Here is a 13,707-nt window from a genome sequence, read left to right as displayed (position 1 = left end):
TGGACATAAGTGAGGGCTGGGTGTGGCTCACGGCAGAGGCTGGCTGGCGGGAGGCCTGGGTTCCATCCCTGGCCTGGCAAAAGAACCCTGCGTGTGGCCTCCCAGCAGGCTCATACCCCAGCACAGCCAAGGCAGAGCCACTGCACGGGAGATGACAAGGTTACTAGCATGGAGAATGGGGGGGAGAGGGGTCTCCCTGGCTGGCTGGTGCGCCTTCTTCCTCCAGCTCCACCTCTCTGCTCTGCGGCCTACATTCCTATCCAGGCTAGGCCAAGACCATCCCCACGCTGCCCCCCCACCCCCGGGAGCCAGGCACTGGTCAAGCGTGCAGCTCTTCATCCTTGGCCTTAGCAATCACGGAGATGACGCTGCTATACCCACACTCCGTGGGTATACAGGAGGAGGGCAGCAGTTCCTTCACTGCTGGAAACTTCTAAATAATCTAATGGGGCGACTACTATCCTGAACTGTGCTTTCCCCCACAGACTTTGTGGTCTATGTAGATGTGCTGTTGGAGCCACACAGATCTGGCAGAAATAACACTAACTGAGAATGCAGACGATTTCCAGCTGAAACGCAAGTAAGTCAGTAGTGTGCTTTTCCCTGAGCAAATTGAGGCCAATCACATAATTGAAGACAAGAGTTGCTAAAATTTAACACAGTATGCTTACTCCAAAGGCAAGACTTAGGTCAAAAAGCTGAGTATTTAGTCAGGTGGCAGTGTCTCGAGTTTGTAATCTTGTAGCTAATTGGGAGACTAAGAACTGAAGGATTGTGGGTTAAAGCCAGGCCAGACAGAGAAGTTCAAGAGACCCATAGTGAGCACCATGGCATGTGCCTGTCATACGGCTGCATGAGAGGCTGGGTCTGGAAGGTCCATGGCTCTGGCTCAGCTCAGGTAGGAAAGTCTGCAAGATTCCCTCTCAACCGAGGGAAGCTGTCATGTGCTGTCATCCAGCAACTGCAGGAAGCCTGAATCAGTAGATTGCAGGCTAGGTATGTGCCTAGACAGGAAGTGAGACCTCATCTTAAAAATAACCTGGGGCAAACAGGACTACAGGTGTGGCTCAGTAGTGGGAAGAGGCCTAGAAGAGGCTCTGAGCTCTAATCCCAGTTTAACAAAGAAGGTTTTATTACTTTGTTGGTGCTGGGGAATGAAGTCTGGCTTTCTGTCTACAAAGCAAGTGAGCTCCCACTGAGCCACGCCTCAGCCCCAACAGGGAAAAGGCACGTTCCTATGCTTGTGTTCAGCAGCCGCTGCCCCTCTACCTGCATACGGAGATGCTGTCCCTACACCTGCATACGGCAGGCACAGGCAAAGAAAGTAATTCCCGGTGGTGTCACAGGGCCTCTCCAGACTGACAGCATCTCACAATTGTCAAACATGGGAGCGGGCATGCAGACAGAGCATAACACACTTACCTGTGGTCATGACCACTCCAGCAAGCACTTTCCTGCGTGCATGAGGCGAGGAGAAGTTTTCCGTCAGGTCTCCAAACTTACCCAGAACCAGGCGTGAGACAGCGTCTGCCAACACCTGGCGAAGCACAGAGCAAGGTTAGAGTCAGTGTGCTCCTGGGCTGCGTCCCGGCCTCCCTCCCACCAACACGCACAGGGATGCACACCGCTTCTCCTCCAGAAAATCATTAAGGGTAAAGCCAACAAGCAAGTGTGCACGTGTGTGGGCATGTGTATATGTGCTTCTTGAGCAGCTAGAGTTACAGATGTGAGCTACAGGCGCCTGGCTTTTGTAGTCTTTCTCTGGTGGCTTACGTCTTGGAAATGATGAGTATCCAGTGTTTGGGACAATGGCTGTTGGGTCGAGGTTTGACAAGCCAAATGAGACCAACATACTACTAACCTTACACACACGTCCAGACAATCGCACTGCCACTGGCAAACCTAATGCTGCCCTTAACAAAAGACTTCCAAAACAACCAGGAAAGTCACGCTTGTTCTAGCGGACAGCCTATTTGCGATAATGCTGTTGGCAGGATGTTCTCCACCTGTCTCCACACCGGAAGTCACCAGTGAGTCTCAAAGGGTGGCCGCACAGGTTCAGAGTGACAAGAGCCTGTGGCCAGGTTCTCATGACCTCAAAGGAACAGCAGCAACCCACACATGGCACGGGTGAGGAGAAGGATTGGACAGAACTGGGCTGCAGGAGCCGTCCAGAGTCAGGATGCCAGGCACAGGACCATGCCTTCGAATTTACTCAGGGGGAAACATGACAGTAGACATGCCGGACACACCCGGGAAATGCCAGCTCCCGCTCTGCAGAAGGCCAGGCCTCTCTGCAAGCACTCAGCGGGTCTCCTGCAGAGGACGGGAGCTGGTGGCCTTCGCCGGAACCCAGAGCCTGTGTAGCCGTGAGACTCCCGGGTAGCTCATACCCCCTGTGGTTCATGAAGTGACTGCCCTTGAAACTGGAGGGGTGAGTGGAATGACAAAGCAGCGTGCTCCTAAAAGCCAAGCCACACATCCCAGCAGCGCTGCTCAGCCTCAGGCACACACAGGGCTCCGGGACAACACTCAACAGTGCCATGTGGGCAGGGTGCACTACAGCAGGGCACCAGTCACCACGCAGCCACTGCTGTCTGATCTTAGAACCTTCCCCCACGCCCTGCAGCCCAGGAAGGCAGAACAGTAGAAGACCAGGAACACCTGTCCTGAATCCTTCCAGGCTCACACCAGGAAAAAGCTAAGCTTGCTTCCACTCTTGATGTGCATTTGAAACTTGTAGTGAAAAGGCATTGAACCCCAGCACGACCCTCCCAGGACTGGTCCTGGAAGACCACCCCCAGGTACTCTGAAGAAAGAGTCGCGCTGCCAGGGCGCCCCGGAGGGCACAGCGGTGGCAGGACCACTGAGCAGCGGCAGGAGACCCAGCTCACTGCCCCACACGGTGGCTCTGGACTGGAGTCCAGGCTCTGGTGCTCAGTAGCCTCAGAAGGTGCAGAGGGGCCCTGCCATCTAGGTCCCTCCCAGGACCCCTGCCTTTTAGGCCAGAGATTTGGTCCTTCTACCAAAAGCCCTACAACAGGCAGCCATACCAGGGAAGCTGGCTAAGGCCTTCTCCCTTAGGGGCTCCTGGTAACACTGCAAAGCCTCTGGTACGTGGGCTCCAGAGTAGCTGAAGTGGCTTCAGTGGTCTGACCCCACTCCATGAACATTAAGAGGGACAAGTCACTTCAGTTGGTCTGACAAACTCAGGCTGAATATTTTACCCACTAATAAGCCTAAAAATGAAAAAATCACCGGGGACCTAGAGCCTCTGGTTTGTAAAGTTACACAGGCCCTGGCAATTCTTGGAGGAATGACCGAAAGGAGTTAATAGTGTAGGAAATACTTAGATCCTAAAAAAAAAAACAAAAACAAATAGTAAAATACTTCTGTATTCCTTTCAGCTCGTGTTGTATCTGGTAGTTTCCTTCTTTTAAAACTGAGAGCTATGGTCAGCTCAGACCCAGCTGTATGAGCAGCTCTAGCGGCGTCACAGGCAGGAGAGAGGTGGCCTCACACACCGGGACGCAGGAAAAGGAAGCTGTCCACTGCAGTGCTTGATTCACTCTGGCCAAATGTAGCGTGCGTTACCTGCACATTAAAGAGCTGGAGGAAAGCAGTGGAGGACCCTGCCATCCGTGCCCCTCCCTGTGGCTAGATTCCACTAGACAGCTTTTTAGGTAAGAAGGAAGCCACACAGAAGAAAGTCAAAAGCATAATTTTTTTTAAAACAATAGACCAGCAGAGTTTTGGGTTTCCAAGAAGAGAAGCAAGCCCTAGTGAACATGGTGGGGCCCACAGACACAACCTGAGCCCCAGAGAACCCCTATCTTCTGATGTCACCGGGTAGGAGACAAACGTCAGCATGGCTGCTCACATCCAGCTGGAGTACAGAGAAGCCCCATGGGTGCCTGGTGGGAAATGGGCGCACAGAGACGCCCGGAAGCTAGCAGATTCAAGATCGCCGCTCCCCACCACCACGGCTGCTTCTCTAAGCCCAGCTCCTAGCCTTAGAAATGCAGCCTGTCACTTGGGAGCACACAGCAGTGACCCCACCTGGGTTTCCACTGGGGAGCTGGCCAGCAGCTCTTAGTTTATGTAGAAGACTGCACCCTGCAATGACCATTCAAAGATAAAACCACCTACTGGAGACAAAGGTCCAGTGTTTGGGGCTCGCCTGCCCTTTTCTTGACAAACACTTGGTGTAGGGTAATGGCCTGCTTCAGTAGCATGCTACCAGCTGAGTGGAGAGGGCGGTGTGGACCTCAAGTGGACTGTGCCTCATGGTCAGGGCTCAGATTTCTCCACCCTACACCAGTACAACCCCACCTCGCAGCAGAAGGCCACCATGCTTCTGAGGGACCATCTGACCATGGTCAGCGAGGAGAGTCCCTGGCTGGACTCACTAGTGACAGTCCTATTTCTGCTGAGGACACGGGGTCCCGGGCAACACCGGAAGCCCAAGGTAGCAACATCAAAGTGTCACCAAGGGCAGTGCCACTGGCTTTACAGCACATACCCTTCCTTACCTGCGGCAAGTGCAACTGGAGCCCTTCGCTGGGGACAGGCTGTCGAGACGGTGTTTGGTCCAAGTGCATATTGAAGATAGTGGCCAGGGCAGACTGGGCAGCCCGGGCCTTGGCGAGCTTCTTGTTTCTCCCAGAGCCTTCAAAGAACTGACCGTCCACGACCACAGACATGACGAAGCTCTTGGCGTGGCTCTCCCCGCTCTCGGAGAGGAAGTCATATTTGAGCCCTGGGCGCAGCTCATTCAAGATCATCACGGGGTTCTTCCCACTCGGGGGTGGGAACGGAGGGGGGATGGGCAGGGGGGGCTGGGCGAGGCTGGCAGGCACTGGGGACGCCGACAGGCTGAGGTCCCCGCTGGAGCTGAAAGAGTCGTCTCCGTTGGAACCCACATAGAAGGGCGGCTCCGACTTGTCCGGTGTCTCAAAGCCGTTGAAGAGCGTGTCGGGGAAGTCAGCCTGGTCAGACGTGAAGTCGGCATTCACAGTCAGGGTTCTGCCCATGGCCAGGTGGGCCTCGGAGGCATTGGGAAACTGAACAAAAGACCTCAAGGCCTTCTCGGCAGCGTGGAGTTTTGCCTTCTTCTTTGTGGGGCCAGACCCCTCAAACACCTGGCCATTCACCTCCACAGACATGACAAACAGCGGGGCGTGCACAGGCCCCGTCTGAGACAGCAGCATGTACTGTAAGCCAGGCTTGATCTCATTCAGCTGCATCAAGGCGTTCTTGGGCAGCACAGGCCCAGGAGTTTTCCTCCGCTTCTTCAGGCGGTACTTGGAGTGGCCATTGCTGCCCTCCTCCAGGGACCGCTTCCGGCTGGTGCTGCCGCCACCCCCGTTGGAGAGCTGTGTGCCCTCGCCAGGACCGGGTGCACTGCTGTCCCTGGGGGGCACGTTGTCCCGATTGCGGTTTTCCTTAACATCAGTGCTGCTGGAACCTGCGGTGCCCAGAAAGAGTAACTTACAACGCCTTCGTTGCAGGATCTTGTAAATGCAAAATTTATAGATTCCTTTATTTCTTTGTAACTGGGTAAGTGATGTGTGTGTATGCATTGCCTTGCTCATGCAAACACGAGGAACTATGTCTCAGCTCAAAGAACTCTCGGCCTCAGCTGAAATGAGTGATTTGAGGTTTGCTGCCTAAGTGCTACTCCCTCTGCTAGTTAGTACACAAACAGCTTCTGCGTGGAATACAGCCGTGTGCAAACACATACATTTTCTCTCAGCCTTCCCTATCAAGGCCAAGTGTTCCCACACTGACCACAGCATCTCTCAAAAGAGGAAGCACAATTTAAAACACACGTTCCCAAGTTTGTGTCTAAGGTTTAAAGTATCAAATCAACACACGTGATTATTTGATTTAGTTTATGAATTGGTCATGGAAACTGTCATTATGTAGAGTGTTATGACTTAAAATTTTTTTAAGAATATGGCTTTACTTTTTAGTATTGATTTGATTTTTCATTGTATTTGGGGATATTTGCCTCAGAATCTTTCACACATTTTATCATAAAACTATATATAAGAGAAAAATACAGAATTGTAGGCTACGATTTCTTAACTTCATAAATGCACCTAACTTTTTTGGCAGTAGGTGTTCTACTGCTGGTCTTTGCCTCCAGGGCCTGCATGAATTGGTGACTTGGAAGTAATTCTTGGTTTTGGTGGTAGTCGGGTTTGAACTCAAGCCATATGCCTGGGTAGCAGCATGGCAGGCCGAGGCTATGTCCACAGCCTTTCACTTATTTCTTTAGTTATTTTTCAGATAGGATCTCCTGTTGGTACTCAGGGCCAGCTTCAGTAGCATGCTACCACATCCCGCTTATTAACTGAGAAAAGGTCTTACTAACTTTCGCCCAGATGGCTTTGAACCTCAATCCTCCCTAGCTGGGATTACAGGTCTGGGCTACCCTACCAAGCTTAAAATGATTTTTTATCTTCCCTTTTAAAGATATTTCATGTTTAAAATTAATAAAGATAATTGGTAAAATAAACATCATTTTGATTTTTAAAAGGGGAAGTGAGGATGGGGATGGAATCTATACCAGTCCCAGTGCCTGGGAGGCTCAGGCAGGAGGCTCAAGGGCTCCAAGCCAGCGTGAGCTTTGGGAGACTCTACCTCAAAAACAAACAAAAACTATTTTATAAAAAAGGAAGACATGAAAGCATTTACTCCTTCCTTTAAGTTGATTGAACAGTCTGAAAAAAAAAATTCCTTTTTCATCCGTTAGGCTTACAAGCCCTTCACATAAGGCTTAGGGTATCACAATGTTGTAAATGACTCACCAGTTGCTTCCAAATATTCACAGAAATATTAAGCAAAATATTCTGTAAAATTGTGAGCATGTGGCTTTCGGGTCTATTTCTAGTGTGGGATGTACAAGCAGTTCTACTTACACTAAGTACACTGAAAACTCTGGAAGTGTTGTTTGTCGTGCAACCTACGAGAAAGGTCAATGTGGCTAAGACCCTGGGTCTTTGGTGTCTATCCGTGGGGTGAAGCACTGCGAACGTCCAAGGCCATGGCCATCCAGAGACAGCAATGATTACACTGGATGGACAAAGCCCATGGGAAACTTCTCCCTAACACACACACCACTTCTCCCAGCTGACAAAGTAGATGGAATGGACCCTAAATTTCCATTTATAACATCCTCCAGCAAAAGGCCGGTAGGTTACTCCTTTCGGTACTCCGGGAACAAAGGGTTAAAAAGATAGAGCAGAGATGGAATGGAAAGATTAGTAAACGGACTGAGAATATTACATACTAGATATTGCTTACAGAATTACCAGCATAAAAAAATCACATTGTTATAAACATACTCCGGCATGCATTACCAAACATTTATAACCTCCAAATGCTTTCCTTTCAAACATAATAACCATCAGGACTAAATTGACAAATAGTTTTAAGAGTAGAAGAAAACATGCTTCCTATAACATTTCACACTAATTCTCAGTTCTTATTCATTTCAGAAGTACCATGTTACTGTTCATATTCTGTTTATTCAAAATGCTGCTAAGAAAAAGAAAATACTAAAACAAGGAACAGAGAGCCCTCTCACAGCTCTTTGGAGATACGTTTTCTCTCTGCACATCAGAAATGTGAAGTGAATCATAAAACTTTTTGCTGATTTCAAAATGATCGAAAGTGCAGGGCTGACAGACCCAGCAGCCAGTCCTTCTGTGACAATTGTTCTGGCAGGTTACCTTCCTAATGGCTGAGCTGCCAGGGGCTCGGAGAAGATGGCTGCAGCTGCAGGTGACAGACCTAGCCTGGGCAGGTGGCCTTGGGGACACCTGCGGCACCCTCAGGGGGGTCACTGGGCTGGCATACTGCAGTGTGTGATCGAGCCCACCCCCAGACCTCCTCGGCACCACAGCACCCCCCCTCCCCCGGCAGGCCTCTCAGGTGCCACTGGCCTCTGGGTATCGATCAGATAAAACAGGGCCAGCTGTGTGTGAAGTCATGGGTTCCAGTGGGACACGGGCGGGCGTGTTCTTCCTGAGACACACGCCTATGTTAGCTAGAAAAGCAGTCTTCTGTGCCACTTCCCTGGCATGCGTGCTGCTGTCTGGGGCACTTGTGACCTGACTTATACACGTGCTCCCCGGACTGACGGTTAGCAGATGAGAAGGTAGCTCAGCGGGCTCCTCACAATATCAAGGGAGAACGTCCATGCTCAAGGCCCTGCATCCCGGCAGCCCCAGGGAGGGGGTGTGTAGGAGGGGAGAGGCCCAGAGTGCATGTTGGCCCACACTAGCCCGCAGTGTCATTCCAGTTTTTTAAGCTGAAGACCCTGTGCGCACCCTTCCCTCCAAATGCAGGAATCGCCACTGTCTTTGCAGGGTGCCTTGTATGTCCCATCGCCCCAAACTGTACGTCCGCTGGGTCAGTCTCCAAGGCTTTCTTCATTTTGCATGACACGTTCAGAGTGTCACTCTAGCACCACGCTGTGACAGGGCTTCGCATGCAGCTCTGTGAGGCACCTAGAGGTGTATTTCTGGAATAAAAATGGTGGCCCCATGACGACAACGAGGAATGAAAAATCTAGACAGGTGGCTGTAGGGAAAACGTCCACAGTAAATAGTCATGCCTACTAGAAAACATACATGCGTCTGCCAACAGCCCATATCTCAGGAAATATCACACTGGTCTCATTAGTCAAACTTACAAAACGCTAAGAATTTAATGGGAAATTAGCTACGTGATAGGCCTAGATCTTACTCATGTTCTCTTCATCGTCTACGTCCATGGCAAAGTACTTCTGAGGACTTGACTGGCGGAGGCTGCTTCTGTCTGAAAGACAACAAGAGGACACTTACTGTGACTACCATGAGGGCATCTAGTCTGTGGAACAATCTCAGAATCACTGCAAATTAAAGGCAAAGATCATAAAACAGGAACAGCAGTCTGCCAATGGGATGGGACCCTCTCTTCCCAGCAAGGGCTCTTGCCTCAACTGTTGCATAGAGGATGGTGGTTGATTTGCAAAGAGTCACAACAAAGGAGGACGGAGGCCAATGCCAAGGACTCCACTCAGCTCCAGGGAGCGGAAGGGCCTCAGAGGGTCTGAGCTAGGGGTAGGTGGCAATCCTCCCCTGCCAGGTGGCCCAAAGCTCACCAGCCAGCCCAACAGCCCACCAGAGAACACAACAGTATTCAAACCTTATGCCATCTGGTCTTAGTCCTGAGTACTCACAAGAAGAACAAGCCTCCTCAGTATCTCACCTGACACTGTGCCCCTGAAAGGATCATACAGGTAAGGCTGCGACACGTGTAGTTATCAAAGCCTAACCCAATGTCTGAGCCAGGCACAACTTACCTTCTGCTTGGCTAGAGAAAATCCAGGAAATAGCCAAAGAATGACTACCTAATTATTAATAAATTCAAGGGTTTCCTCTTCCTGAATATCCCTCTTCATAAATACTTCTTTTCCTAAATACTTTGCAATACTGTACTAACAGAGTCTATAATGACAGTAGAAGAAAAAGAAGATTTTAAAGCCAATATTGCTTTGTGAACAAAATATTGTATTGTAAATATAAAAAAGGTAATTTCATGGCTTCTAGGAACTGGTTACTAAATCTATGTCTCATACATATTTCATCTGGCACACAAGCAGAATATCCATAGTTTTCACAACAGTCATTTGGCTAGCTTATCTGTCTGTTAATGTAACCTCAGAATATATCTGTCAAATGTATTAGTAAAAGGTTAAAAGAGTTGGGCATTGGTGGCTTACCCCTGAAATCCTAGATACTCCTAGCTGAGAGCTGAGCATTGTGGTCTGAAGCCAGTCCAGACAGGAAACTCCATGAGACTCTTATCTTCAATTAAACACCCAAAAAGCAGGCAGGGGGCGGGGAAGGAGAGGGGATGGGAGGCTCAAGTAGCAGATAACTAGCCTTAAACAAACGAAACCCTCATGGATAGCACCCAGGCCCTGAGTTCAAGCCCTAAAACCAGGAAAGAAAGAAAGAGAGAGAGAGAGAAGGGAGAGAGAGAGAGGGAGGGAGGGAAGGAAGGAAGGAAGGAAAGAAGGAAGGAAGGAACAAAGAAAGGAAGGAAGGAAGAAGGAAAGAAAGAAAGAAAGAAAGAAAGAAAGAAAGAAAGAAAGAAAGAAAGAAAGAAAGAAAGAAAGAGAAAGAAAGAAAGAAAGAGGAAGATCTCAACCAGGGAAGAAAAGGGCCACAGAAGTGATGTGAATCCACTAACTAGAACAGTGAACAGGAGGAAAGTCTAGTGGTCTCAACACTCCCAATCAGATAGTCAGAAAGAGCATGTTTTGACTAAGGATACACAAGCACAACACATGGAACAGAGGAGAGCCCAGTACAGAACTGCACGGACCTGCTTGGCAACTACTTCACAGAGTTTTGAGAAGAATCAGAGACAGCACAGCCCTGCACGGAGGTGAAGAACAACCAGAGACAGCCCTGCACGGAGGTGGGGAACAACCAGACACAGCACAGCCCTGCACGGAGGTGGAGAACAACCAGAGACAGCACAGCCCTGCACGGAGGTGGGGAACAACCAGAGACAGCCCTGCACGGAGGTGGAGAACAACCAGAGACAGCACAGCCCTGCACGGAGGTGGAGAACAACCAGAGACAGCACAGCCCTGCACGGAAGTGGAGAACAACCAGAGACAGCCCTGCACGGAGGTGGAGAACAACCAGAGACAGCACAGCCCTGCACGGAGGTGGAGAACAACCAGACACAGCACAGCCCTGCACGGAGGTGGAGAACAACCAGAGACAGCACAGCCCTGCACGGAGGTGGAGAACAACCAGAGACAGCACAGCCCTGCACGGAGGTGGAGAACAACCAGACACAGCACAGCCCTGCACGGAGGTGGAGAACAACCAGAGACAGCACAGCCCTGCACGGAGGTGGAGAACAACCAGAGACAGCACAGCCCTGCACGGAGGTGGAGAACAACCAGAGACAGCACAGCCCTGCACGGAGGTGGAGAACACCCAGAGACAGCCCTGCACGGAGGTGGAGAACAACCAGAGACAGCACAGCCCTGCACGGAGGTGGAGAACAACCAGAGACAGCACAGCCTGCACGGAGGTGGAGAACAACCAGAGACAGCCCTGCACGGAGGTGGAGAACAACCAGAGACAGCCCTGCACGGAGGTGGAGAACAACCAGAGACAGCACAGCCCTGCACAGAGGTGGAGAACAACCAGAGACAGCACAGCCCTGCACGGAGGTGGAGAACAACCAGAGACAGCCCTGCACGGAGGTGGAGAACAACCAGAGACAGCCCTGCACGGAGGTGGAGAACAACCAGAGACAGCACAGCCCTGCACGGAGGTGGAGAACAACCAGAGACAGCCCTGCACGGAGGTGGAGAACAACCAGACACAGCACAGCCCTGCACGGAGGTGGAGAACAACCAGAGACAGCCCTGCACGGAGGTGGAGAACAACCAGAGACAGCACAGCCCTGCACGGAGGTGGAGAACAACCAGACACAGCACAGCCCTGCACGGAGGTGGAGAACAACCACAGACAGCCCTGCACGGAGGTGAAGAACACCCAGAGACAGCACAGCCCTGCACGGAGGTGGAGAACAACCAGACACAGCACAGCCCTGCACGGAGGTGGGGAACAACCAGACACAGCACAGCCCTGCACGGAGGTGGAGAACAACCAGAGACAGCCCTGCCCTGTACGGAGGTGGAGAACAACCAGAGACAGCCCTGCACGGAGGTGGAGAACAACCAGAGACAGCCCTGCACGGAGGTGGAGAACAACCAGAGACAGCACAGCCCTGCATGGAGGTGGAGAACAACCAGAGACAGCACAGCCCTGCACGGAGGTGGAGAACAACCAGAGACAGCCCTGCACGGAGGTGGAGAACAACCAGAGACAGCACAGCCCTGCACGGAGGTGGAGAACAACCAGGGACAGCCCTGCACGGCGGTGGAGAACAACCAGAGACAGCACAGCCCTGCACGGAGGTGGAGAACAACCAGAGACAGCACAGCCCTGCACGGAGGTGGAGAACAACCAGAGACAGCACAGCCCTGCACGGAGGTGGAGAACAACCAGAGACAGGACAGCCCTGCACGGAGGTGGAGAACAACCAGGGACAGCCCTGCACGGCGGTGGAGAACAACCAGAGACAGCACAGCCCTGCACGGAGGTGGAGAACAACCAGAGACAGCACAGCCCTGCACGGAGGTGGAGAACAACCAGAGACAGCCCTGCACGGAGGTGGAGAACAACCAGAGACAGCCCTGCACGGAGGTGGAGAACAACCAGAGACAGCACAGCCCTGCACGGAGGTGGAGAACAACCAGAGACAGCACAGCCCTGCACGGAGGTGGAGAACAACCAGAGACAGCCCTGCACGGAGGTGGAGAACAACCAGAGACAGCACAGCCCTGCACGGAGGTGGAGAACAACCAGAGACAGCACAGCCCTGCACGGAGGTGGAGAACAACCAGAGACAGCCCTGCACGGAGGTGGAGAACAACCAGACACAGCAGAGCCCTGCACGGAGGTGGAGAACAACCAGAGACAGCACAGCCCTGCACGGAGGTGGAGAACAACCAGAGACAGCCCTGCACGGAGGTGGAGAACAACCAGACACAGCACAGCCCTGCACGGAGGTGAAGAACAACCAGAGACAGCACAGCCCTGCACGGAGGTGGAGAACAACCAGAGACAGCACAGCCCTGCACGGAGGTGGAGAACAACCAGAGACAGCACAGCCCTGCACAGAGGTGGAGAACAACCAGAGACAGCCCTGCACGGAGGTGGAGAACAACCAGAGACAGCACAGCCCTGCACGGAGGTGGAGAACAACCAGAGACAGCCCTGCACGGAGGTGGAGAACAACCAGAGACAGCACAGCCCTGCACGGAGGTGGAGAACAACCAGAGACAGCACAGCCCTGGACGGAGGTGGAGAACAACCAGAGACAGCACAGCCTGCACGGAGGTGGAGAACAACCAGAGACAGCCCTGCACGGAGGTGGAGAACAACCAGAGACAGCCCTGCACGGAGATGGAGAACAACCAGACACAGCAGAGCCCTGCACGGAGGTGGAGAACAACCAGAGACAGCACAGCCCTGCACAGAGGTGGAGAACAACCAGAGACAGCCCTGCACGGAGGTGGAGAACAACCAGAGACAGCACAGCCCTGCACGGAGGTGGAGAACAACCAGAGACAGCCCTGCACGGAGGTGGAGAACAACCAGAGACAGCACAGCCCTGCACGGAGGTGGAGAACAACCAGAGACAGCACAGCCCTGCACGGAGGTGGAGAACAACCAGAGACAGCACAGCCTGCACGGAGGTGGAGAACAACCAGAGACAGCCCTGCACGGAGGTGGAGAACAACCAGAGACAGCACAGCCCTGCACGGAGGTGGAGAACAACCAGAGACAGCACAGCCCTGCACGGAGGTGGAGAACAACCAGAGACAGCACAGCCTGCACGGAGGTGGAGAACAACCAGAGACAGCCCTGCACGGAGGTGGAGAACAACCAGAGACAGCACAGCCCTGCACGGAGGTGGAGAACAACCAGAGACAGCACAGCCCTGCACAGAGGTGGAGAACAACCAGAGACAGCCCTGCACGGAGGTGGAGAACAACCAGAGACAGCACAGCCCTGCACGGAGGTGGAGAACAACCAGAGACAGCCCTGCACGGAG

General features: G+C 52.4%; 1 protein-coding gene across 2 annotated transcripts in view; it reads right to left on the bottom strand.

The window, feature by feature from the left end:
* Adarb1 (adenosine deaminase RNA specific B1) overlaps positions 1–13,707 on the bottom strand; it is an 81,800-nt gene that overhangs the window by 21,030 nt on the left and 47,063 nt on the right. For both annotated transcript variants that reach the window (XM_042671648.1, XM_042671647.1), the window contains exons 2-4: positions 8,758–8,829; positions 4,533–5,467; positions 1,423–1,537 (exon numbers count right to left, since the gene is read on the bottom strand). In XM_042671648.1, the coding sequence (XP_042527582.1) occupies positions 1,423–1,537; positions 4,533–5,467; positions 8,758–8,785 (1,078 nt within the window). In that variant the 5' untranslated portion in view covers positions 8,786–8,829. The remainder of the gene's footprint in view (positions 1–1,422; positions 1,538–4,532; positions 5,468–8,757; positions 8,830–13,707) is intronic.

This window comes from Dipodomys spectabilis, unplaced genomic scaffold, assembly GCF_019054845.1.
Source record: "Dipodomys spectabilis isolate Male_0828 unplaced genomic scaffold, ASM1905484v1 ptg000652l, whole genome shotgun sequence".
Lineage (NCBI taxonomy): Eukaryota > Metazoa > Chordata > Mammalia > Rodentia > Heteromyidae > Dipodomys > Dipodomys spectabilis.
Note: the sequence above shows the minus strand (reverse complement) of the source record. Positions and strands in the feature narration are given on the sequence as shown.